Source organism: Eptatretus burgeri, chromosome 12 (assembly GCF_056783735.1).
Source record: "Eptatretus burgeri isolate ZD-2024b chromosome 12, Ebu_testis_v1, whole genome shotgun sequence".
Lineage (NCBI taxonomy): Eukaryota > Metazoa > Chordata > Myxini > Myxiniformes > Myxinidae > Eptatretus > Eptatretus burgeri.
Window position 1 is genome coordinate 84,517,175 of NC_140972.1, and position 26,635 is coordinate 84,543,809.

The 26,635-nt window shown below is 43.3% G+C and overlaps 1 protein-coding gene across 6 annotated transcripts in view; it reads right to left on the reverse strand.

The window, feature by feature from the left end:
* The window catches only part of MYO5A (myosin VA), a 184,695-nt gene that overhangs the window by 143,675 nt on the left and 14,385 nt on the right, over positions 1 to 26,635 (reverse strand). For all 6 annotated transcript variants that reach the window (XM_085848710.1, XM_085848708.1, XM_085848711.1 and 3 more), the window contains exons 2-5: positions 5,954 to 6,064; positions 5,195 to 5,366; positions 4,757 to 4,901; positions 4,358 to 4,514 (exon numbers count right to left, since the gene is read on the reverse strand). In XM_085848710.1, coding sequence (XP_085704836.1) covers positions 4,358 to 4,514; positions 4,757 to 4,901; positions 5,195 to 5,366; positions 5,954 to 6,064 — 585 coding nt within the window. The remainder of the gene's footprint in view (positions 1 to 4,357; positions 4,515 to 4,756; positions 4,902 to 5,194; positions 5,367 to 5,953; positions 6,065 to 26,635) is intronic.

Here is a 26,635-nt window from a genome sequence, read left to right on the forward strand (position 1 = left end):
CTCGTGACTTTGTCCAACTGTTACAATGCAAGAAAAGAAGTGTGTATAATAAGAAATAACAAAACAAGAATGTTAACAATAACAGCATGGCAACTGAAATAAATAAATAAACACAAAAAGCTCTACATTCCTCACAAGGGTACAAATCTCAAAAAACACCCCTGGAAGCCAAATCCAGCCTTCTCTACTTTAGCTACATAGTGTTGCAAGTCTGGAAGAACAGGAAAACCCCACGGCACTTGTGGGCTCCCATAACACTTCACCACATTTGCGCACTTATACTTTTATACAATCTGTCCATAGCAGCTTGCCCAGGTCTTGGTCAGTGGTGGATCTTTTATACATACTGTGTTTTCATCAACGGGGGTCCCCCAACCTCTCATTCTTTTCCCAAGCATACAAATTAATTTCAAAACAGTAAGCCTCTGATTTTCTATATAGTTTCGAAAGCCCAAAGTGAGATCGGCAACAAGTTGCCACCTTGAGAACATACAATAATTATTTAGCTATTTCGATAAAAACATTTCACCTATTATATAAGCAAAGAAAATAAATGCAGTAGTGCTGCAAAATTTCCAAAGACCAATTGTAGAGAGATTCCACTGTAATACAGAAATTCCATACAACCAACGAGTGGATGCATTTTCAGCTCATCTGGACTTTAGTCAGATGAGCTTATGTGAACGAGTAATGTCCAGAAGTGAGTGAGCGATTCCATAAACACTTCAGTCATTATCACTTGAACCAAACACCCCATTTTGATGAAACTTGGCCACAAGCTTCATATATAATGCCTAACGAAGGTGTATTGACCGCATCAAAATCTGTGCTCATCATGGGGATCTACATGGAGGGGGGGGGAGTTTGACCCCCAAAATAGGTATTTGGCCTCTTCTCTGAAGCTACACACACAATTTTAATGAGACTTGACCACAACCTACAACCTCAATCACCCATGATGCACCAAAATTTGTTCATGGCATTAAAATAAAGAAATAAATAAAATCAGGGTCCAAGAGGGTGTAAGGGGGTTTGAGTGTCTGTTGCTCCTGATTCAGATGAGCTTCAGGATGCACAGTCCTATTTTTTATTGTACAAAGTTGTGAACCACCCCACATAGAATTGCAAAAAGTCAGGAGACTGTACACTTGTTTAACTTGTTCAGCTTGTCGTGTTTGCATTGGTTTGTTGTTATATGCATTCATGATTCTGTGCTTTTGATTCTTTGTAACTTCGCAAGCAAGGGGAGTGATCATCTCAGATACATTCATTCCTTAAGATCTTTGGACCTTCACAATGTATAAATGTGGAAACTACTTCAATAAGTGATTCAAAAATAATCAGTACGTTGGATTTTGGAAGGCCAATATTTAGTAAACTTAATTTATTTAAGCAACATGGCCTTTATTTATTTCTACAACAGCAAGGCTCATGGAAGAGCAAGACTGAACTGACAGTGTGGTAGGAGAGTAACAATTGGGCAGAATCAGCAAAGTAATGAATGAACAAGAAAAGGAAAGAGACCGAGGAAGGGAGGAAACACTGAAACCAGTAAGTAAGAGGATTGAGTAAGGAAGGGTTAATGTGGGCAAGAAAGATCATTGGTCAGGATGGTGGAGGACATGAGGTAGCAGTGCACTGTCTGCTAGAAACTCTGGAGTACAGAATGGGAAAGAACAGCCTATGAAAGTCTGTTCCAGAGACGGAAGATGCGATGACTAAAGAAGTTAAGGTGTGCAATCAGCCTGGATTTTGTAAATTTAATCAAGAGGGTCTTACTGGAAAAGCGCATTGAGCGTGGATTTGCGCAGGGAGGATCGGAGGCCTGATGGAGCAATATCAGAGAAGGGACGATTGAAAGAAAGAATAAAAGAAAAAAAAAAAAAAAAAGAGACCACCAACCTGCCTGTGATGTGAAAGCAACAGACCATGTGCTTCAGTCTCATCGTAGGAGATTCCAATGATGCTGAGAACTTTAGATTCAACAGAATCGAGGAGAGACAGATGTGAAGCTGGGGTGCCAGCCCATTGCAGGAAGTGATACTCCATGAGGACATGTAGAGAGAAGGGTGAACCCCAACAGCAGAGTTGAAGGCCAAGATAAAGGAGACTTGGACAAACAATGGGGTGTGGTGAGAACTGAGGGTCAGGAGAGGATGCATGGGGTGGAAAAGATGGATAGACAAGGAAACTTTCAGGAGGGAAAACTGGAAATTTGGAAATATGGGGGATTGGGTTGGGGTTGGATGAGGGGGGGAGGGTTAGCAAGGGTAGAAACGATCATGGCTTTGGATTGGGAACGATGAAACATGATGTAGAACACCCCGTTTTGAAGACCTGGAGGAATAATGAGATTGAGGAGAATGTAGAAGTTGGTTCCACAGGCAGGAAAAAAAAGAGGAACAAATGATTGAAGGTTAGTAGTGATCCTGGATTTAGAAAGAGCAGAGGGTGCAAGACCAGAAAGGAGGCGGTAGAAGACAGAGATCACTGACCTGTCTGCAATGGCGAAGTGATAGGCTCACAAAATTCAGCTTCATCATGGGAGATTCCAATAATCTTGAAAGATATGGACAAAGACCTTGCAGAATGTGAGTACTGTCATGCTGATTTTTCAAGGAAAAAAAGACATGGATCGATGGAGGATGCCCAGTCTGCGGCTGTCTTTTAAGGATAGCTTTGCTACGTAGGAGAGCGGGAAGTATAACTGGCAGAACCAAGATAATCCTAAATAGCAATGACAGAGGATTTCATGCATTTATCAGGATTAATGGGTTCCAAGGAAACCAAGTGTGGTGACAATGATGAAAATCAACATCAACCATATAAATTAAATAAAATTTAATGAAGTCAACATTAAAGAGAAGAATAAATAGAGCTAACATTAATACACGGTGCTCACAGCCTCTGGCATAATAGTATAAAGATATGCCCGTTTGCCATGCAGTGGAATAATAGGCTGTGTTGGAAAGGGAGCTGAAGAGTTGCTTTTAATTCATGAAATATCATTACCTCATCCTAATCATCAAAAGAAGGAAAGTAATAACTTGAAAGCATCTGAAAATGCAAAGCCCATGTGTTTTGTATTCAGACTTCTTCAACGTACTAAACAGTTCCGTTGACCTTTCAACCAATTTCTTAATTTGTCTTTTCCATATTCTCAAAATAAAGATTTGTTGCAAAATTTGATGACAACAGCTCAAATGATAATTAAAATTTCAGGAGAAATGATGAAAATTTATGATTTTATGTGATGCTGACCTTTGACCTTTCAACCAGATTATTAATTTGGCTTCTCCATATTCTCATGCGGCTTTGTTGAAACTTTGACACCAATTGCTCAAATGGTAAAAAAAAAAAAGTTACGGCCTGGAGAGGCACAGACACACAGACAGAAGTGATTGCAAAACCCTGTCTTCCGCTGCATGGGGGATGTAATAATAATAATAATAATAATAATAATAATAATAATAATAATAATCATGATCATCATAATAATAAGCACTCCTTTCATATATTCAGACCCGTAGGGCTGCCAAGGCAGTTTTTCCTGGCTCGGGGGCACAATCTTGGGCGGGTTGCCAATCCGACACAGGATACTCGAATGGCTCATTCTTCTCAATAAGCTGGTACTCATTTTGCTGACCTTGGAAGGATGACAAGCTGAGTCAATCCACCTTGTGTTAAGTAAGTAACGGTGTGACAGGGGCTCAAACTTAAGACCCTAAGATCTTAAGCCAGCCACCTTAACAGTCAAGCAAACACCAGGATCATCCAAAGAAACCAGATAAGATATTAAAAATAATAACAATAATGAAAACGACTTCTTGATGAGGATTGATGGGGATGACTGGGAACTGCCGACAAAAATAGTTTATTCATTAAAACTCATAATGACGCGTCGTGTTAGAGAACACAACATCTGCTAGGTCATGCTATATCCGATGATTATGATGACGACAAATCTTTTAAAGCAAGTGTTGTTTTTTTTTAAACTTCTCTTCTTTCATACATAAAATAACAAGCTGCTTACACATGAGAAAAAAAACTTCTTATTTTCCAAGGCCAGATTTAATTCAACCTGACGAACAGAAATCTATTACACAGGCTGTGCCCACAAAAAAAATTCAAATTAAATTTTAAAACTTCAATATAAAAATGGCTCCACTCTGCATCAATCAGTCTGAGAAACTCTTGATGGGAAAATTATTGGCCTGAATTCGCCTGGCACAAAACTTACTCCAGCATAAAAGTAAAAGCAAATTAGTAAAAAGCAAAAATAATCTCATTGCACAAACAGCATTTTAAAACTTCCATAAAAACCGAACATGTATCGATTCCAGAATATCCAACCCACCTCCATGATAGGACTGGAAGCAAGCACTTTCTCCTCAATGTTGGCGTGGTTGCTTGAGCCACTGACCGTCGCAAAGAAGCGCATTGTATATTTTGCAGACACCGTCTTACCAGCACCAGATTCCCCACTCACAATTATCGACTGGTCTTTTTCATTTCTGAAAATGACAGACCACAAAAAACATGCAACACAACAATCAGTACTGCATCCGCATCTATAGATTCATAATACAACCATGCAAAACCACCTGCCCTGAGGCCTGTACCTCCATGCCTGTCTGCCCTGAGGCATGACCCTCCGAAATACAAACCACCAGGCTCAGCTATATGCAAAACAATTCTTGGACGTGACTCTGCACATTATCCCATGTCGCTTCCGAGCCACAGTATGTGGTCGCACCTGCCCATCTGCTTGTAAGCCTCCTCAGCCACAGCGAAGATATGGGGGTCCATGTCCCCCATGTTCTGCCCACTGTAAGCACGAATTATGTCTTCACTGTAAATAGGGAGTTGTTCATAAGGGTTGATAGCCACCAGTACAATGCCTGTTGGCAGAACATTATGAGGGAGACAGAAAGAAGGATCTTAAATTCAAAAGAACCTTCACAATGCAAGCCAGGTCTCCAACCATTATGTCATCAATGAGCATTTCTAAACAGTAAATCAAAATTACAGCAATTGTATAACAAAAAGAAACACTGATGGTTGCACTGCAGTTCACATACATGTGTGTACAGCTACCCAGAGAAAATAAACAGGATAATCATTCAAGCAAATAAACGTGGTACACAAAGACCAACCACAGTACATGCAAATGCGGTCGTTCACAAAGACGCACCACAGTAAGTATAAATGTGGTTGTTGTCGACAAAGCGTATGCGCAGGTTATGTAGCACAGCGGGCTCATGCAAGTAACTGAGCGACGTAAGGTCATTCTCTCCCACCAGGATGTCTGGGTTCCGCAGAAATGGCATTTGCTTTGACTGTAAATCGATTTTGTAATCAATCTTCTGCAAAACAAGAGATTGAACAACAAACTTTGAGGATATGCCTCTCGCTGGAACACTCACTACCTGATGGAAGATGTTCAGGTCTCATTCTCTCCCACTTGCATTCAGCAAATGGGTCTAACAGTTTTACAGTCTTCATGAGAAACATTTCTAACAGTGGATGAATGTTGCCAATACAACTGCACATAACTTTATGCAAAAATAAACGTGAAGCAATCATGTTAAAATTAATTAATTGATTGATCAAAGCCTGATGTTATTCCATGACTTATTATTGGCAGAATTTAACTTTGAAAGCTACTTTGACAGAAAACATTTCCAAAAACCCATAGCACATGGTTATTTGATAAAGGGTTGATATGGACTCAGCAAATTATATACAATGGATATACACAACCATCTTCAGCCAAAGTAAGAGCATTATACATCAATTATATTAAAATTATAATTAAGGTCTGATTTGTTGATCAAGGTCCGAAGATCTATTCTGAAGGAAAACCCAAACCTCACATCACATCTGTAAAGCTACGCCTTCCTGAGAAATTGTGTGGATCCTCAAAGTTGTATCGATCAGAAAAAGTATCTACCTTATCATCCTCGAGGAGCAGCCTCAAGACTGGACTTCCATCTTTGTAGTCCTCGAGGATCTCAGCCGATTGCCACACTTGCTCAGTGTCTGTAATCCAAACATGTGCATACTGTGGAAGAAGGAACACCAAGTCAGTGAGGAAATAATTGTGCAAACACATAAATATAATGACACACAGACAAATATTACTCAAGTGAAAGCAGAAAATTTATTTGCAAATCTCAAAATGCCAAAACACTGGCAAAGTTGATCTGAAAAGGTCGCATCACAAAAGACAGTGGCACAATGTCATGGCCCAGAGCAACATTTAAAGGCCCGGTCACACCTTGACGTTTTAGCCAGCGATGGCAACGTGTTAAAATTTATGTAAAACGCTGGCTTACGTTGAACTTTTGATGTTTTTTTTTTTAAAGATTTGGACGTATTCATAGCGACTTGGTCTTATGTATAACGCATTGGTAACTACACAGAACGTTTCGTTGTGTTATCGATAACTTATACCAACGAATGCTGAACCTGTTGTCGGCCTACACAACCGATGCCCAACGATAGTCTAACTCAGGCATAGCGCGTTGCACGCATCGCCGACGATGTCTTGGCGTAGCCTATTAAAAGGCTGACGCACAAGGATTCAAATCATAACTGCCGTAGAAGTGGAAGGGTCAAAATCGCGGTCACACCTTGGCGATCTTGCCAGCGTATGCCGACGTATCAAAAAGTGTGTCTAAAACGTTGGGGCACGTCGAATACGGTATGGGTAAGTTTGGTATGCGCGAGTAGAACGCTAAATACGCTATCATAAGTCGTAGTAAGTAGAGTACGTCAAGAAATTTTGAACATGTTCAAAATTTTACGACGTACTCGGCGTATGACACACGTTCGCATGCGATGAGGATAAGTTGTACACACGATATGTGGACGCTTACACACGTCCACAAAGGCTACTTATAAGCTACTCATAAGTCAAAACACGTCGCGGTAATGTCTTTTTTTACGCGAAACTTATTTCTAACTTATGTTTGACGTGCTTTGAACCAATTCTTTACGTAGTCCCAACACACATCGACGTATGTAGACGTATTCCAATGACGTCTTCCGGTCGACAAAAAAAAAAAAATGAACGTGTTTGTAGGTTACAACTGCCATATAATGACGTGTTCCCAACGGTTTTGGGAATTGGTATATAAAAATGGTGTTCATAAAAGGGGAACCCAACAGTGTTTTCGAGTCGATGTCCATGTCAGCATAAAACAGTATCAGTATCAGTATCAGTATTAGTATTAGTAGTAGTTTGTTCATGTTGGCAGTAGTAGGTGAGTGTGAGGGGGAGGGTGTGGGTTATGATGGATCGTCCTTGCGTCCGCGTGTCCACGGGTAGGTTCATAGGCTGCCACTCAACGATTTAAATGGCTGCATCTCCACTATTGAAAGTAGACGCTTGCGCTCAACAATTGGATTTTTTTTTACACTCAACGACTTTTAAACGGTACCACTCAGCTAGTTTCATTGTTTACAATGAACGATTTAAATTGCTGTCACTCGCCTTTGTTTTTTTTTTTGTTTTTGTTTTTGTTTTTTTTGACGCTGGGGTTTGGAAATTTGAAGCGTTTCTTCTGAACGTGTTAAAACGCTCAAACTCGACTATTTTAAATAGACGCTGCCGATGGCCAATTCGAATCATAGCCAAGCTGGACATCGAAGTGTGAACATCCTCGTCATGCCGAAGAAAAGTTTGAAGAATGCTGCAAATAAGTGTCCTGGCCGTGGCCGTGGACGCTGACGCAAGGACGATCCATTATACCGACATCTTTCAGCCTATGAGTAACTTAAAAGTAACGTCTGTCGATGTGTGCCAACGATCGCGTAACGTGCCAACAACACGTTAATCATAGGTTAGAAATAAGTTTCGGGTACGCTAAACATTACCTCGGCGTGCCTCAACTTATGATTAACTTACAAGTAGCATGTGTTGACGTCTGTCAACGATCGCAGACCGTGCCTACAACTTGTGGCCAGCGTAGCGGAACGTGTGAGTCATACGCCGGCATACGTCGTGAAATTTCAAGCATGAAAAAATTTGAGGACAACCTAAAAGTACAACGTTTAAAGCCAACGTACAACGACGTATGGCAACGTACTACGACGTATGCCAGCGTGCTCTCAATGTTATCAAAACTTACCCATAACGTATTCAACGTGTGCCAGCGTTTTAGAAAAAAAATTCAAAAATCGGCATACGTTGGCTAAAACGTCAAGGTGTGACCGGGCCTTAACCAACCATTCAACTTGCTCCAAAGTGCTCACATGGAAATAAAACTTGAACAGGTGAATTAAAAAATATATATTTAAAAAAAAAAAAAGTGAGTGATATAGAGAAAGGAAACGAATCTAAGCCTGCACACAGAGAGAAAAAAATCTAATCACCTCAATGGTCGTGTAAACACAACCTTGTATACTTTTGTGCTTATGCAAAACTTACAAAGAGCCCGAGGCAAGTGCAGGCTACATTAGCTCACTTATATGGAGATTATGAACCGCAAGCAAACAGTGTGGAGTTTACAAGTTGAGTTTGAAATGAGAACCATGCAGATGGGGCCTAGCAGCAGGCCTAATGATCATTGTGCAAAAAGGGCCATTCCACAACGTTTGGACCACCATGCGGAATTCGGGTAAGTGGGGGGGGGGGGAGGGGGAAATCTGGTTGTCATTCTGACAACTGCAGGAACAACTCCATTTCCATTGCCAAATGCACAACACATCTGCTTTACATTGAAGGTTCAAAGCAATAACTTGGTGAAATCTCTACTGACAGGTCTCAAAACAGAACAAGAAAAAGAGCAATCAGATATTGCAGACCCTGGCCAGGACTTCTTTTGAGTGGTGTATTTATCATAGGTTTGAGGGTAAATCCAATATGGCTATCAAAACCACGTGACCTATGCTATCATGTGTGTGAACCTTTTGTTCCTCATGAGCAGGTGGTCATACGTGTAAAGTTTCGCTTCGATCTGTTCAGCCACTTCAGAAAGGAGATTTTTGAAGGTTTTAAAATTTTTTCATTTTATTAAACAATACAGCTGCCGAATCATGTGACCGATGACGTCATTAATTTTTTCTTCTGTGGAACATTTTATCCCTAGATGACCCCCAAAATTTTTCATACTGATTGGATGTGGCGTTCCACATATGCAAAGATGACATCATAATGAGAACCCTGATGACATTAAAAAAACGACTCATTCCCCATGAGTACTTACTATTTGCCAAGTTTAAATTTTTCCTTGGTGCGGTTTGAGGTCTGCAGTTTTTTCCATTTTTCTAATATGGCTGCCACACCATGTGACCTATGACGTCATAATTACCATTAAAACATTCTACATGAGTAGTCTCAACAATGTTGAAAATTTTGTTTCAATCCGACAAGCAGTTGCAGAGAAAAACACGAAAGTTCTGTGCGGACAAACAGACAGACAAACAAACACATAAAAAAAAAATCACTCACAGTGACAACTTGGCAAAACAGCACAAAGTAGAATGGCACTCGGTAGAGAACACCTCTGCCAGGTGGAACAGTTCACGGTTTTTATCCCAACTGCTTGTTCTTGTTACCTATTCAACTCATCCAACCTTGTTTTGTCATAACTCATCCACAACTTTTTGAGATATAGTGATATATTTAGTTTTTGGCCCTATCTACCACAATTTGAGAAGTTAGGCTTGTGTTGACCTTTTGACCAAGCTGTTAGGGTTGACCTTAAAATGAATTGTTAGTTGAATTCAGCGATCTGACATAAAAAGACTCTTCAAATTTTAAGTCAATCGGATGAAAATTGAGGATTTTAGAAAATTTGTCCCAAATTGGCCTTTTTTGACCTCAAAATGAATAGGCGGTTGAATTTGGTGACCTAATATGCAAATGCTCTTCAAATTTTAAGTCAATTGGATTAAAATTGAGGAACTTAAAAATTTGGCTTATTTTGGGTTTACCTTGTGGCCAATTTTGACCTTTTGACCTAAGATAACCTCAAAAGTAATAGGTGATTGAATTCACTGACCTGATATGCAAATCCTGTTCATATTTCAAGTCAATCAGAAGAAATTTGACGATTTTAGAAAATTTGGCTCAAATTGGCCTCTTGGCCTATGTGGACCTTTTTGGTCGACAAAATTTTACGATACTTCAACGCAGGACCGTGGCAGGGTCGGTCACATTAATCTCTGAAAATTTCAGAACGATTGGTTGAGCAGTTTGGGCTGGAGGCGAGCGGACAGACAAACACACAAGCAAACGAAGGCGATCACCATACTTGTCCAAAAAAAAATTTTTTTGCCAAGTAGCAAACAGACTCAAATGCAATACCCTCTCCTTTGGAGAGGGTAATTCAAAAAATAAGTAAATAAATCTATCACAAACTCGTAATACCCTGCATACAAGAATACCACTAATGCAAAGCATTCATAGTCCGTTTGACAGACATCAAAATGGAATGGAATGAAAATGTTGGAACATCAAATAGAAAACCAAACACTTTAAAGATTTAAACTCAAATCAAAAAGGTATAACAAGGCAGAATAAATAAATAAATGGTAAAAAAACAACAACACATGAAAAAGATGCCAAACGCTATTTGCATTTTACTTCATATAATAATAACAACAACAACAACAACAATTATATACAAATGTGCGTCTGGTTTGATAAAACAGTTTTTGTAAATCGTAGCAAGCTGCATGTTCGGCTCCTCAAGAGCTATAATCGGACCTGGTGAGAAGGACCAATCATCCAGTAAACTTCTGAGAAATTCACACTTGTGTATGGCACCACAAATGATGCGTTTTGTCATCAAGGACAATAAATGATCGTCACACTGAGTCATGGAAGTAAGCAAAGCTTATCAAACTTGTGAAAAATCGCCTCTTCATTGATGTACACCTTCAGAACGTTTAATGGATTACAAAGGTGAGCAAGCCCAGCGGGTGAAAGCTTGGAAGCATATTAAAAACAATAGACAAACTTGATGAGGAAATAAAAACAAAAACCCAAGACACGAGTGCTGGTGATGACATTTAAAAATTACAAAAGTTGTGCTGTACATGATTTCACCATTATATCATCGCTTCCAAAACAAGTCATTCTTGCACAATTGCCTCTGAACAAATGTCCAAACAACTGTCACATAACTTACTGAACAATACACCACATACGTCCAAAACCCACATTCATAAGTCTGGCAACTCTGAAAAGTGATTGGAAAAGCAAAACGGTGACAACACACACACACACACACACACACACACACACACACACACACACACACACACACACACACACACACACACACACACACACACACACACACACACATACCTTTTGCTATTCTACTCTTAAGCTCTCTCAACCACAATCAGCTTTTTAAAAATAAAAATGTACAAATAAATGGCCATCACAAACTTTAGCCTTAAAAAAAAAACTAATAATAAAAATAAACTTTTGCAAATCTCAGTTTACATGGTGTGCAAAAAAATAAAGCAAATAAATAACAAAATCCAGATAAATCGTGAAAATATGTAAATAAAAGAAGCAGGACCACGACAAAATATTTTTGGGATATTACTTCTTTAATGGCCACAAGATTCCCACATTATTTTGGAGTTGGCCGAAGGGGGGGGGTGGGGGAAGCTTGGCCTGAGTCATCCAAGAACCTGCTGGCCAGGCCTGACATCTGATGAAGGTTATGGCAGGAATTAGTAATTTGGCCATGATGCCAGCAATAACTCACCGACTCTTTGTGAAGGACACCGGGGGATCTTTAACGTCAACCAACTAATGCTGGCAGATGGGACGCCCAGTTTAACGTACATCTAAGGGATGGCACACACATTGATGAATCACCCTGCTTGTGAAACACTTGGATGACAGTTTATAGCCGGGTATGGATTCAAACACAGAATTGACAGCTTAGAGGTAAGTGTGCATACCTCGAGGCCATCCTGCCAGCTCTTCGGATATTACTACACAATGTAAAGAAATTGGTTACCTCAAATATATTGATCCAAAACATTTAACTTCCACAAAATTTTTTTTACATAAAGACCAGACAGTAGATAAGTTACTCACTTTGCAGTAATCATTGGAATCAAATACACATGCGGACATGATGACAATGACAGACAAGTGAAGATGATCATTCCTCAGGAATCCTCAGTTGTATAAAACAACGGTGCTAGAGACTGAGGAAATGAAGAGGAAAGGCAGGGTGCCTCGCAAATGGGAGGGAAAGGCGAGAGAAGTGCCAACCGAAGACATCACGTGGAATGACTGCAGTTTCGCTCAAACAAAACAAGCTCATGTCGCTCTGGATGGTCACATGTCTCAAATCAAGTTGCAGCGCTCCACGCGTTTACGGGTGCAGTTCGGAATAAAGGAAGCTTTTATTACTGCATTCACCCTGAACGATATTTGAAACTGGCCAAGCTTCAGAATATAAATTTTTGTTCCTTTTCATCGCAATGACAATCACAGCACTTCCCTCGTCCGCTTGTATTTACATTAAGCAAATGATACACAATAACTTGTACATCCTCTCCAACTCTATCCTATCTGCAAATAATTAGTTGTTGTTATTGTTCAAGCTACTGTGACAATACAAGTACTCAAACACAAGAGCAGTACAAGGCTCGATGACTTGTGAAAGCACTAATAAATGATCGTCCTGACTCAGAACCTGTAAAGGACTGGTTGGCGGAGGCAGCATAACACCCATCTTGTAATGTAGGCTTATGTGAGAAGTGCAGGTCGAGATGTATAATTAAGATGTACTGTCATAGAGAGATTTTCTTCCTTCTGAGAGAACACTTTAAAGATGTACTGAACACCCATTATGAAAGGTACTTCATTAAAACTTGTCAGATTCCAGAACTGTGTACTTTGTGGGTTACAATGAAATCACAAAACAGTCATCCATAATTCAAGCACTTCAATGTCACTGGTTTCTCTTTCATAATGGTGGCATAATGGTCTGGAAGGTCGGTGGTTGGAACCCGACCCTGGCTCAGTCATTCCAGACTAAATGGTACATGCTGTTTCTTTACTTGACGCTCAGCATTTAAAACGGATATTTCAACTCGGTTTAAATCTTAAACAAGTCTGTATTTGGTCTTTTTAAACATTTCCAAGATGAGAACTGCCATTCCGATTCATATCAACCGTATCGAACAGGAAGGGTAGAGCAGCTATTTTGTAAAATGCTCAACGTAGTGACTGGACTTGCACCGTTGCTGAAGCTGCCAAATATCACAAGCGAGACTATCACTGTCCAAGTCTCTCACACATCTTTGTAAAACTATTTACAAATCCTCTAAAAACAGTTACTTAAATGGAATGTCCCCCCTGAACCCCTCCACACCACTCACCCTTGAGAATTTGGGTCAATCTATAAGGGAATTAGGTCATGACTGTGATGGGGTAGGACTCATCCCATTGCAGTTAACTAGTTCTTTCATCTTCATCACTCAATATCGGTCACCATCTCACCTTTTGCTGAATTATCTGCCAACGATGCTGCGTGCTCACCTTGTATCAATTTAAACATTTTGCAACGGCTTGAAAAACAACTCGATCGCTCTCACTAAAACTGCATTTACTCTGTAGATATACAGTATGCAAAATTAGCAATGGGTACCCGGCGTTGCCCGGTCTAATTTCTTGTGGGAGGCCTAAAACACTTCCCGACTTATGGCAAACTGTAATGAATCATTTAATATTACCTTTCGCATAGCTACAAAGGCTCAGGTACGAGAGCAATTATAAAATAAATAAACACGATTTTTTTTTCCTTCAAAAATTTTATAACTTTTTTTTTTCTCTGGAACACTCCCCAGCACTCACTGATGAACCTCTGAAAGTTTGACGAGGATCCGTTCAGCCATCTGAGAAAAATGGCAGGACACACACGGTTCTCTTATAATACTGTATAGATACAATTTCTGTTGCAGCAAAAGGCTTCTGTTTGGATGTCTACCCCAATACTTAAAAACCTTCCCCTGAGAAAACAATGAGAATCAAGAGGAAACTGTGTCTAAGGCATGCACTTTATAGTCATGGGATTTGAAAGTTCTCCATTGGCCTGTATCGGCCCAGCGATATGGTAGTGCTCACAAGAAAAAAAAAAGATGAGAATCAAAATAAATAAATACACGAAAACACAACTACATCATTCAGCTAAAATATAATAAAAATAAAGAATAACTATAACATTCAATAGGTTGGCAGGATGGCCTCGAGGTATGCACACTCACCAACTGGGCCGTCTAACCAAGGTTCGAATCTCAGCCTATCTATAAACTCATCTCGGGCTTTCACAGGCAGGGAGGTAACAATGTGTGTGCAGTCTCGCGGAGGGATGTTAAACTAGCGTCCCGTCTGCTTGCATCAGTTGGTGAACAGCATCGATCCCACAGTGTTCTCCACAAAGATTAGGGGAGCTATCGCTGGCACCGTCAACAAATTCCAAATTTTCTTCCCTAACCTATTCGAGGTACTGCATCAGCAGCATAGCCACGCTCCCAGTGATAATGCAACCAGCAGCTACATGCTGCAAACGAAATGAATGAACAGCATTTGGACAAACCACTTTTTTGTTGTTTGGCAAGACACTGGAAATAACAGAACACCCACAAAGATATTTCATTATACAATCACAATCATGACAATATCTACTATAACAAATAGGTCATATGTGGCTGTAGCTATGACACCAATATTCACTCTTTGATTGATTGTGGCACTTACCAATTGGGGGTGCCCGTTTTTCCCAACATCATTATTCACTCATTGATTGGTCGTGGAACTGACCAAATGTGTTGCCGCCTGCTTTTTCCTTCTCACCAATTTTTTTTTTTTGTAAATTAGTTGAGGCGCGTGGAAGAGCTAGTACACGAAATGGATCAGGACATAACAGGCAAAAACAGGATGCAAAACATGCAAAAGGAATAGCAGAGACGCACACAAAAGGAGTGGTGGAGAGGGCGGGACACCAAAATCCACATGGTCTGCCCGGATGAGTTCACCATGGGTGTCGCGGTACCCATCCCACGCCCGGAGGCTGTCGTGTCACCCTTGGTGGGTGCGCCTCAACGATTCTGGTCAATGTGGAGGCAGGCCTCACACCCCCCGCAGTTGGTCGCGGAACTGACCAATTGGGTGTGCCCATTTTTCGCAGCATTGCTCTATGTGTCATCGAAGGCGTGCCGAGATGGAAACTGCGGCCCGGAGATAAACCATTAAAAATGAAAATAATTAAATGCGATACATGATGAAATGTTTAATGAACATGTTTTTGTTTCCATTGGCACCGTTTGTGTCAGCAGAAAACGTCATCACAAGAGCATGTCGCAAGCTTCGAATGCGATTGCATGGGGAATGATATTGTTACGAATCTGGAAACCATGCGCACTCAACATTCAGGTCCCAAAGTTAGTTATGCCGGTAAGTACGTGTGAGACAGGTCCCTTCCTTTTGTCTAGTGGGAGAGTCGAATGTGTGCGTTGTGATGTTTTGTTTTTATAGTTAGGTTATTACATCTCACCACTTGCCCATCACGCTCCATCACCACCGTTGGCTGCTCGTACCTTGACTTGCCGAGAGGGGGGTCCTCACGGTCCCAGTCCTCAGCTTCCACGAATGTTCCACACGCAATCGTGGCTTCATCACCATCCACCTTCCTCAAACACGTGTGGAGGGGAGTGGCGGTTTTCTCCGGCATGGCCGAAACTTTGCCCAGGAAGGCTGTGCCCAGAGGATCCTGGCCAATTAGAGGTGAACAGCGAGGTGTGCTGACCAAGGCCCCGCCCCACTGAGGGAGGTCCATAAATTCCAGAGACTCTCTGAGGCGTTGTTGGTGGGTTGCACGAGAGTTCTGAGAGGTTCTTAAGGGTTTTTGCTGTTACAAAGGGGTGGTTACGAGGAGCGATTACGAAGAGTGGTCAGAGGAGGTCTACGTTGCTGTACGAAGGGGTTTTTGCTATCACGAGGGTTGAGCAGAGGGCCATCGAGGTGGCGAATGTGTCTCTGCTGCCCCTCTACAAGGAAGGACAGAGCAACCCTGACCCCTCCTCCGTGGACCCAATTATTCCCCACCTGAACTCCGCCACGTGCGACGGGGAATCGGACCAACGACCATTGTCAGGTGCCGCATCGTGGAGTACTCCCTTCCCTTTGACGACCAGGTACAAGCCGAACTCTGACCTCCAGCTCGTCTCACTCATCGGCTGGAGGGTCGAATAAAGAACCTTGGGTTTTCTTTTATTTTGTGTGTGTGCGTGTGGGCCCGTCTTGTAAGTAGAACTGCCTAAGTGTTTTGCCCACTGTAAATACTGGCATTGCATATTCGCTTTAAGTCTCACCTCTCTTGTCTTTTATTTTCTGCAAATAAATGTATTAGAAATGTTCCCAGTTACTTTTAGTCCTTTCTTTATTTGGTCTGGCATGGTCCGGGCCTGAGTTCACACGGGGCTTCATCCCCGATAATCCATTAATCCTAGCCGGCACGGCTTTGGCAGTTTCCGCTCAGCTGCAACCGAGCCGGGGTTGGTAATCGGTAGTGGGAACTCTAACGTAGTCGGTAGAGTGACCCGGTTCGAGAAAGAAGTGCCGAGGGCATGAATCCCCGGTAGCCAATACTGCGTGGTTACTTAGGTACTTTGGCTCTAGACAAATAACCCTACGCCATGCGGTCGAGATATTGGCGTTTCACAGTCGATTAATCGACCCGCCGGCTTCGGAGTTATCCGGAGCAACGGCCTATAATTCCGGGGAGTCTGGTGGGAGACGGTATAAACTTCCCCACCTAGCAGTCGTTCTCGCCACAGACCCCCAGCCCACAACAATATGTTGTGATCAATAAAAGAGATATCAAAAATGACAAATTATAAAGTGCATTCACAATAATGTGCCATAGCCCATTGCCCACCAAAGGTGGGCCGAGAAGGGCACTCCAGCCCAGTGGGCGGGAGTGCCCGCTAGTCTACATAATAATCTCCGTTGGTCTGTCTGACCGTTTGTGGAGGAGGTTCAAAATCACATCACCGCCATTTTGTTCGCTCCGTATAGCCTGTTTTGTGAGGCTCACACTTTCTTACACTCTCACAGATTTATATTAACTCTCATTCGATTTCATTTTTCATGTTCACCAACATGGTTTAAGACTAGGTTGCAAAAAATGAAAAAAAACGGGAATAAAATTAACATTTTCAGACAAAAATGCAATTTTAATTACTAATATATAGTCCATTCAGACTCCCCCTCATGGCGATACGTTAACTCCAATTCACCATCTCATTTGATTTTTTTTGTAGTTCAGATGGTTCAAGTTTCAGTTGCGGCAAAAGTTGAGAAAAATCGGACAAATATTGGCGTTTTTACACAGAAATGCATTCTAATAGCCGTCTGGTCAGCCACGATGTGGGGAGGAGAGAATTATCATCAAGTTACCTTTTTATCATAATTACCTTTTGAAAAAACAAAGGTACATTTTGATTACAACTCATGCAAAGAAAACGAAGTAATGCATGTCAGCGATCGTGGCAGTGGTGTATTATACACTGACCAAAAAGAAAGTAAGTTTTCATAATGCAGTGGAAAAAAAATCGAAGTCTTGAATAAAAAAAAAATATATAAATAAAAATAAAAAAAAAAAAACTTGTTTTCACACGAGTTTTCAAGGCTGAATTGTGTGCAAGTACAGGATTTATAAACAAACTGTATTTCACATGTGCATGCACATATAATTCACATATTATGTGAAATAAATAAACATTGGAGGGAAAATTCAAGAGATTTTTTTTTCGTTCTCATTTTATAACTTATGCACACATCCACTTCAAAGATATTATTTTTAAACTTTCATTTTAAAATAATGTACTTTTCTATGTGGTACATGATTGAAGAGAGCAATTTCGGTTTTCGCCAGATAGAAAGGTGCAATGGCCATCAACACCACTCACAACACTTTTTCCAAAGGACTTTTCCATTTGAGCTGTATTATTTTCAGTCACAATAAAATGTTTCATTCTTTAAATGTAGTCACAATAAAAAGTTGCAATTCTTAAATACTCTGATCCTCATGTCATACAAGCTTAAAGCATATGGATAGAACATCCATCATCTATTGGGACCGTACTCTGCACAGAGCGTTGGTGCAGCTGAAGCAGTCTCCTGGGTTATCGGGCACAATCCTGGATGGGTCGCCACTCCGGCACAGGATATTCAAATGGCTCAATCATCCCAGCAAGCTGGTACTCACTTTTCCGGCCTCGGAAGGATGACAGGCCGAGTCAAGCCCACCTGGTATTAATTCAACGGATGAGCACGATTTGAACTTCGGGCCCTTGGGTCCTAAGCCTGCCACCCCAACCATTAAGCCAACACCAGGCATTTTGATGGAACCAATGATGGAAAATTTCCTTGTCCATCCAAGCATTACTTTGTACTCAACTGCGAAATACATTAGGCCTTTAAACGTTCTTGGCCGATTTGATTTACCGATGACTAAAAGTTTCTCTCGATGAGTTCATACGGCATTAGCACAGGTGAGCAGTCACTCAATCTTTATTTTGTTTAAATCCCGAAGCTTGTTTCACCAGCACCAGTAAGTGTAGAGGAAGGCAAACACTGCCAGAAGGCCTGTTTCGTCCGCATTGTATATTTGATCTGGTGACAAATTCATGTTCTTCCACTAATTTATTAAAGAACTCACGTTTGAAGCAGGACAGCCAGCCATCGGAAAAGGCAGAGTTCGGTTAGAGCCATGTCATTGCAAAAAATATTTGGCCTTTTCAATTAGCAGTGGCCCAGAGACAGCGATATTCAGACAGCAGTGGCCCAGAGACAGCCCGGCCTGCCCCACAGTCTCTTGCAAATGTCGATCTTCTCATGCAAAGTCAAAACCACCCTCTTCCGTTCAACTTTTCAATAAGGTTTATTTGATGCAATAATGGGAGGATGCAACAATAAAAACAGAGCACAATCATGAGCCTCAATTTTGTAAACTGTCCATCAAAATAAATAAATAATACATGCCGGTGACTAAGGTGCTGGAAATATATATATATATATATATATATATATATATATATATATATATATATATATATATATATATATATATATATATATATATATATATATATATATATATATATATATATATATATATATATTGTTGTGGAATCTCGCCGGCGTCAGCGTTCACACGATCACTTCAGCCAAAACGCAGTCGCGCACCCGCCGAAAGCCGGAATCCAGTTGTTGCCTTCCAGATAACCCCGGAAACCCGCTACGGGTGCCTTTTAACGCACCATAAACTTGTCAATATTCTGTCCACGCGCTACAGGGTGAATCGCCGAATTATCGATATACCTCACTATTCGCGCGGACAGAAATACCGAGAGTTTATACCTCGACGGGACTCGTATGGAAACGAGCCGCTTCAGCGTGCTCGTTTCATATGCGAAGCCGAGCGGTTTTAAATCGCCAAGTTCCGTCGGACCAGATTATCACTTTTATCGGCTTTAATAGCCAGGTAATTTCCCGAACACGCCGTGGCAGTCAATGGCAGGAAAATGACGCAACGAGCAGATGTACATTTAAACAATGGGGCATTTATTCTCAATAGGCAAGAAATCAATCAATGGGGGTTAGGGACATAACACGAGCAACAAGCAAGCGATCAATGGGGGGGATGGGGACAAGCTACGAGCAAAAAGCCTACAGCCGAGGGCTATGCAACAATGTACACGCAGTCATGCATTTAATCAGTTCTACTTAAGAGACAAGGCGCCACAGACTTTCGTACAAAACCTAAGGAAAAGAATATGGCTCGTGAGCCTTTAATAGTACTCAGAGCCGGGATGACCGAAGGGCTCCGAGAGACCGGGCTGGTTACCTGGTCGCCCCTGATGGCGACTCGAAGGTGTTCGGGTCGGCGACCCCTGGTGGTGCTCTGCTCGGCCCTTCGTGCCACAGACGCGCCAGTCGCTTGAGCGGCCGGGCGGCTTGAGCAGCTGGGCGAGCGGCCTGAGTGGTGGCTTGGTCTCCCTCGTGGTTCGGCCTTCACTTGGCCGGTCGGACCTGGCCGGCGACGCGCCCGGAGGAGCGAACGGGTCTGTTGGCTCTTTCAGAGTTGATGCTCTTTTTGGGACCCTTTCACTCCCCAGCGTCGCTTGATGCCCCCAAGGCCGTCTGCTCGGACCACCGAGCTCCGATGCGCCTTTCTCTTCAGCGACTCCAAACTCCGTCCTTCCAACCTCCACCAGCCCCGTCTCTCCCCTCCGACTGTTCCGATGCGCCTTCCTCTGGCGATTCGACTTCGCCCTTTTTTATAGCCCCGGGGGGGGGGGGTGGAAGCCGCTCTCGGTTTCTTAACCCGAGGCTGGCGCCACTTTCACCTCTGCCCTTTCACCCCTGGTGGGAAACCCCATTCCTGATTGGCCAGTCCTCTCCGAGGTAGACCTCATCCTGATCCGTCTATGCAAATCAGCCGCTTCGCGGCTGTTTGCACATGGACGGTGTGATGTGGCTTTACTGTTGTCCGCAACCAACGGCATTTTGTGGCTGTCGAGGAGGTGATGGTTTTGTGATGTTTGTTTGAAGATGATGGCGTTTCTATTGTTCGGGGACGATCGGGTTTTTATCGATGTTCTTAAAATAAAAGATAGAAAAGAATAACACTACCTCAAAGATTCACAGCCCGGCACACAAACAATTCCCTTTACACATCGGTGGGGATTCTAACCTAAAACACGTACTTATCGAAATAACTGATCTCTGAGGAACCTGAATGGTGTTTTGTGAATTTCCACAACCGTAACAATATATACGAGCCGAAACTCCGTCACAGACGGATTCCGTTCCATGAGCCCAATATGACAACCAGTGGCATCTCTTGTCAGAGCCAGATCCCAGTCGATGTACTCCATGGCCTTACCTAATGAGGCCTACAAAACGTCCTTGTACACAACATTTTTTGTTTACACTACTCCTTGTTAAGAAGTCCCCTGATTTGTGCACGTGTCTACTTTGACGTACAAACACCGTGTCAAAACTTCTCAGGTCACAGCACCGAGAAAAACATGACGCGACCGCGAGGAGAACAACAAAATCGGTGCTTCAGTATTAATATAGAGATACAATGTTTCTTGTTACATTTTTTGTGTCAAATTCACATTCTGAGGTAGTGAGCATGTGCAGAAGAGGGTTTTTTCATTGCAGACACTATTTTCGAGGAGTAGAATTACACCTCTCAGTGGTGATGGTCTGTCGACGACAGACGTAATGACGTCAGCGCGATGATGTCATGATGTCATTACGCCTCTCAGCGGTGACGTCACACGTCGCCATGTAAACGAATGTAAAATGAAAAGTGTTTATTCTGCTTCAGAGTTGAAGTTTGACTATTGCCACTTTGTGCGATGCACTCTTACAGGTACGAAGTTTCTTTCAGTCCAGGTCACAGTACCGAGAAAAACATGACGCGACCGCTAGGAAGAGCACAAAATTGCTCCTTCAGCATTTATATTTTTATATATATATATATATATATATATATATATATATATATATATATATATATATATATATATATATATATTTAAGGATTCAGCGACGGAGGGATTCTCAACCCACTCCGGCCGTCTCCGTGGTATAAAACGCTGGCTGGCTCGGCACAGGCCTCAGTATCGTAATTGAAGACGCGTGACCCAACATAATCCTGGACCTTACCAGTTGGGGAGATAGACCCCGGTTACAGACAGGTTTTGTCAGATGCCGAGCGTTTTCTGCCAGTCTGGAACCATTTTGGTTCTATATGCCAATCGAACGGATCGTTCCTCGAAGCGACACAAATTAATCCATAGCGGCAACTTCATACGAACCAAACAGATTTATTGGGGAACACAACACAAGCAAAACATTCATGACAATGTTTTTATTAACAATCTTTAACCCGTTCTTAACTAGGGAACTACGGATTACAGGTTTCGAGGGGTCCCTACCGAGATATGCCTAAAACAACGTGCAGACAAGACAGACAGACAGCATGCAGACAAGACAGAGTACTTGGTGATGTTTCATGGACGAGAGGAAGGTGTCAAAAGCACGAACGTCTCTCGTAACAAGCGGATGTCCACGGATTCAAGCCCAAGCTCGAACACGCCACGTGGCAAGATGGCAGTTCCGCACTCTTTCTTCTAAAGGCACCGCGTGCGCACGCCCTCCTCAGCTCTTTCTGGCCCCGCGCAATGTCGACGGCACAAGACCGCCAGATCGACAATGGGTTTCAGCTGATTTCTCTCAAGGTCCAGCATACAAATCCAGGTCTGGCGTGCTCACCAGACAAGGCCCAAATTGAGGTGCCGGGCTCCGCAGGCGGATTGACAAACGTGTTGAGCCGTGAGGTGAGTAAGGACGGAGGCTCCGAAGCCAGACGCAGGTTGAACCTGCCGATTATCCCCTCATAAGAATCGATCGCCGACTCGACGTGCAGGCCGCCTCTCCCACTGCCAAAAAGGCAGCCTCTCTTACTGCCAAAAATGGCAGAAATCGGCATACTCAGGTTCAGCTTCTCTCCCGGCAGATTCAACACTGTCCCTCCTTCGTTCACTCGCTTGCCTCTCAAAGCCGACTGCCGTTTCTCTCACGGCAGAATCACCTCCGTCCTCTCAGTTTCTTACCACTTTTTCCTTTCCTTCTCACCTCGAAACAAGAGCACGCCTCGAAAACCGACTGTTTCCCCCAAACTGAACCATTCCACGAGGTCTTCGTTCGCTCGCTTCCAAAGCCACTCGCTCCTCCCCCTTTTCGAAGCCGACAAACTCCTCCCCTCAGTTTCACTTCCTCTTTTTGGCCACTCCCTCTCAGCCGACTGGGCGGGGCCTCGTCTGGGATGGGGAAGGAAGAAGAAGAAGCCCTCAGCACACCACCACTGTACGAACAATAACATGCCTCTTACACCTCCTGACACACATGTAACGTCCATTTTACCGAACAACCTAGCTAAACATGCATTTAATGGGGGATCTGAGCTAATCCTATCTTTAGTGGCCTACTAAGAGTCATTTCCGTAACACTACCCCCACCTTTCTCCCGAGGCTCTCTCGAGCCTCCATCTGGGGAAGACCACGGCAATGGCCCTGTCTAACATACAGCACAGATCTCCCATTTTCTCTAACCCACAACATGGGAAGCACTTAACTCCAAAAACCAAGGTGTCACAGTAAGATTGGCATGTCCCTATCCTAGTGTGTCAGGTCACCAATCTAACAAACAAATTCACACTCTACTTATGGATTTAAACGGGAGGGCATTCAATTTTACTTTTAACACCAATATTGGCATAGGAGCAGAACATTCAAAGGTTCAAAGTTCTTTCACGCGTTCGCTCCTTCATGCCCCCTCCCAGCAGTATTGTCCATTCACCCCTGAGGGTTTCCCCACTTCGTGGCCTTATTGGCATCTCACCAGGTGAGTTCAGTCGGCCTGGTTGCCTAATCTCACAAAGAGTTATTCGGCCCACTGAGCCCACAAAAATGGCATGAATCTTCGGCCGTAACGGCCCACAAAAGCACTTTGGCCTCAATGGCCAACAAAAATGCTTTGGCCCATATGGCCTATTCACAAGCATCAGCAGGCAACAAGGCCTGCATTGGACAGCAGGTGACATTGATGGTAAGCAAATGCAGTTTGGAGGCGTTATTGAGGATGCAAATGGGTGTGATGACCTTAAACCAGGTGAGATGGAGTGTCCCCTTAACCTTCCTTGCCCGACTTGTTTTGATTAAGTTCTCTTTTTTTTGTTGTTCCTTCCCCTCGTTTTTTTTCTTTTACAGACAGGATGGTGTGTTCCTTACTGAACTGTTATCTTCTAGGATGTGTGCTCATGACATATTGGTGGCCTCTCTGGCACTTGGAGAGGGTGACCGAGCCTGGACGTTGTGAACAAATTGTCTGATCAACACTACTCGTACCAGCTGTCACACATAAATGGTGCGGAGGAGAGTCCATCAAACCTAACCATTCACTTTAAGCTCGAGACAATGCGACAAACCCTGCTATGGCAAGAATGAACCTAATGACCATTTTTTCCCAACCTGGCACACCGTTCCATTCTCTTAAACCTGGGCAAGGCCCTTATTTGTCTTTTTCCATTTGGTGGTGCCAGGCATAACTCGCTGGCTGGGAGTGTGACGACTACTAGGCCTCTTTGCCTGCTTCCAATCGGGGGTGGAGGACACCCAGCGACCTCGGGGTTCACCTGAGCATGCTTCTGGCGCTCCCAACTAAGGGGTGGCTCTCTCTCGCCCCCATACTGTGCCCTCAGACTGTGCTTTTATCTTACCGACACTGTGCTCTCCTGGCACTGAACCTACCGTGCTCTCCTGGCACCTCTGACAGCCTTCACCTGCCAGGAACCCCCAAAGCCCTGGTGCCCTATTTCCCGAGTCACCAACTTCCAATACCATGTCACACTACCAGCCAGTATCCCCATACCTTGGCCTGCACCTACCCCTCGCAGTCCACCTGCACAATGGAACAGCAGCCAGAATCCATGTCGAATCCTCTAAGTCCCCCTAACCTACACTAACTTGGTTAAGAGACTCCTACAGACAGGGTACGTTGTTCGCACTCACTCTCCTCATTCGCACAATCACACCATTCACTCAAACACTTTAGTCATTCATTCCACAGTGCCACACACCCAGTCCACAACACCATCCAACACCTTTCACTTTTATGTGAAACAAAAACACACCAGTCCTTCGGACCCCCCCCCCCGCCCCCCTTGGTCATCAAATTTAACTGGTACACTTTTTCATCAAACACCAATCAATTTGTCTCTACGTCCATCGTCTGCTGGCCTCCTCCAAACTGCCCTAACCATTTATTTCCAACAATTTAAACGAAACATCAAAATCTCTTCACCAGCCCCATGGAACCTCTGCATGGTTCCAACAAGGCATTTCAGTCTTCCCTCAAACAAGCCAGTTTTTGTCATCCACTAGCTTCAGGTGCGTTTAACGCTCTGCCTGTAATGTTTCCACCACTTTTTTTTCCTCAATAATCACCCAAATCCACTCGTGCCACTCTTATGCCTTCTGTCATCTCTCAATTTGCAATCACTTTCGGTACAATTCTCAATCAAGATTTTCACATCCCCATATGGCCTGCTTCTTTGGCTCATTGGAAGGGGAGTGAGGGAACAAATCCCTCATTTCCCATTACATGACCCCACCGCCTTTCCGCCACAGCTCAAAGGGGTCATGTCTCAATTGGGGCTGTGGTCCACCCCCTCCTTTTCTCCAGGGTTTGCGGAAGTCAGGTAAACCCCAATCGGTGGAATGGCCTCCCCCTCTTCTCCAGGGTTCACGGAAATCAGGTAAACCCCAATGGGTGGAATGGCCTCCCCCTCTTCTCCATAACTCCCTGAAGACAGATAAACTCCACTCAGCTCGCCAAACCCCTCGTGTGCTCAGAAAGGTTTGAAGGCCAAGTGACACACGCCAGTGCCACTTGCTACTCATCTGTGCTCGACCCCAAAAAGTTCCTGTGAGGCCGATAGAGAAATTAAAATCCAATTTCTAAAGCCTGCTCCTGGATGCAGCACCTCCAACTCTGTAAGAACCCATGCGGAGCTGTCCATTATGGTTTCCATCCCCTGGCGGCATTTCTATTTCCCCTTGCACCTCAAACCTATTTCCCATGTCCCCACTCATTCCATGCTCAGGACTCCCACACACAGCAGGCTGCACACATTCCAAGGTTATGTGTTGACATTCCACACCTTCAACCTTGCCTGCGTACTGACCAACTGCCTCGCACTCCAGGGCGACATTCTCGACTGCCACGTGAGTACCCACACACGTTTCGACCTTGTCAGCACATACCGGTGCTGTAGTCTGGACTGTGGGCTCACAGCATTCGTTCACAGGCACTCCACACACACATTCAGGGGTCACACACACGTGCACCCCATCAGACAGAGTCTCCTCGTTAACATAAAATTCAATTCCTACCTTAAGCTCCTCGTCCACACCATTTATGCATGTACCCACGTACCTGCTTCGTTCCAGAGTCACCTCGGTCCGGTCGCTTCTCTCCAACAGGTTACTCATCGGTTCGCCACACTCCTCTGGGGCTGTCAGCTCCACATGCTGGACCTGCTCAAAATGTGTTTCATTCGTCAACAACCCCGTATGCTCCCTCAATGTCTCCATCACCATGGTTTGCTCTAATTGTGGTGTCATCCGACGAGTGATGTCAATCAAGTCCTGCACCACTAACATTACTCCCTGTGGTGATATCACACATCCCATATTATTGTGCAGTTCTACTTCCCGGCTCCATTTTCTTTTCCATTTGAGTTGTTCGTTATCTTTCCAGAGTTTTTCCATCTCCGTGTACTCCAACCTTGCTCTCTCCTTTAGTTGGTCAGTTTCAAATTCGTTTTCTATCTCACAGTCTCTCATGTTCTTCATTCTCCAATCTCATTGTTTCCTTCAATTTGTTGATTTCCTTTTCCTGTTTCATTCCTTGTTCTTTTTGTTTCCTCTCCCACTGTCTCTCTTGTTCTTCCTTCCCCAAAGTCATCATTTCCCTCAATTGGTTGATCTCCCTTTCCTGCTTCAT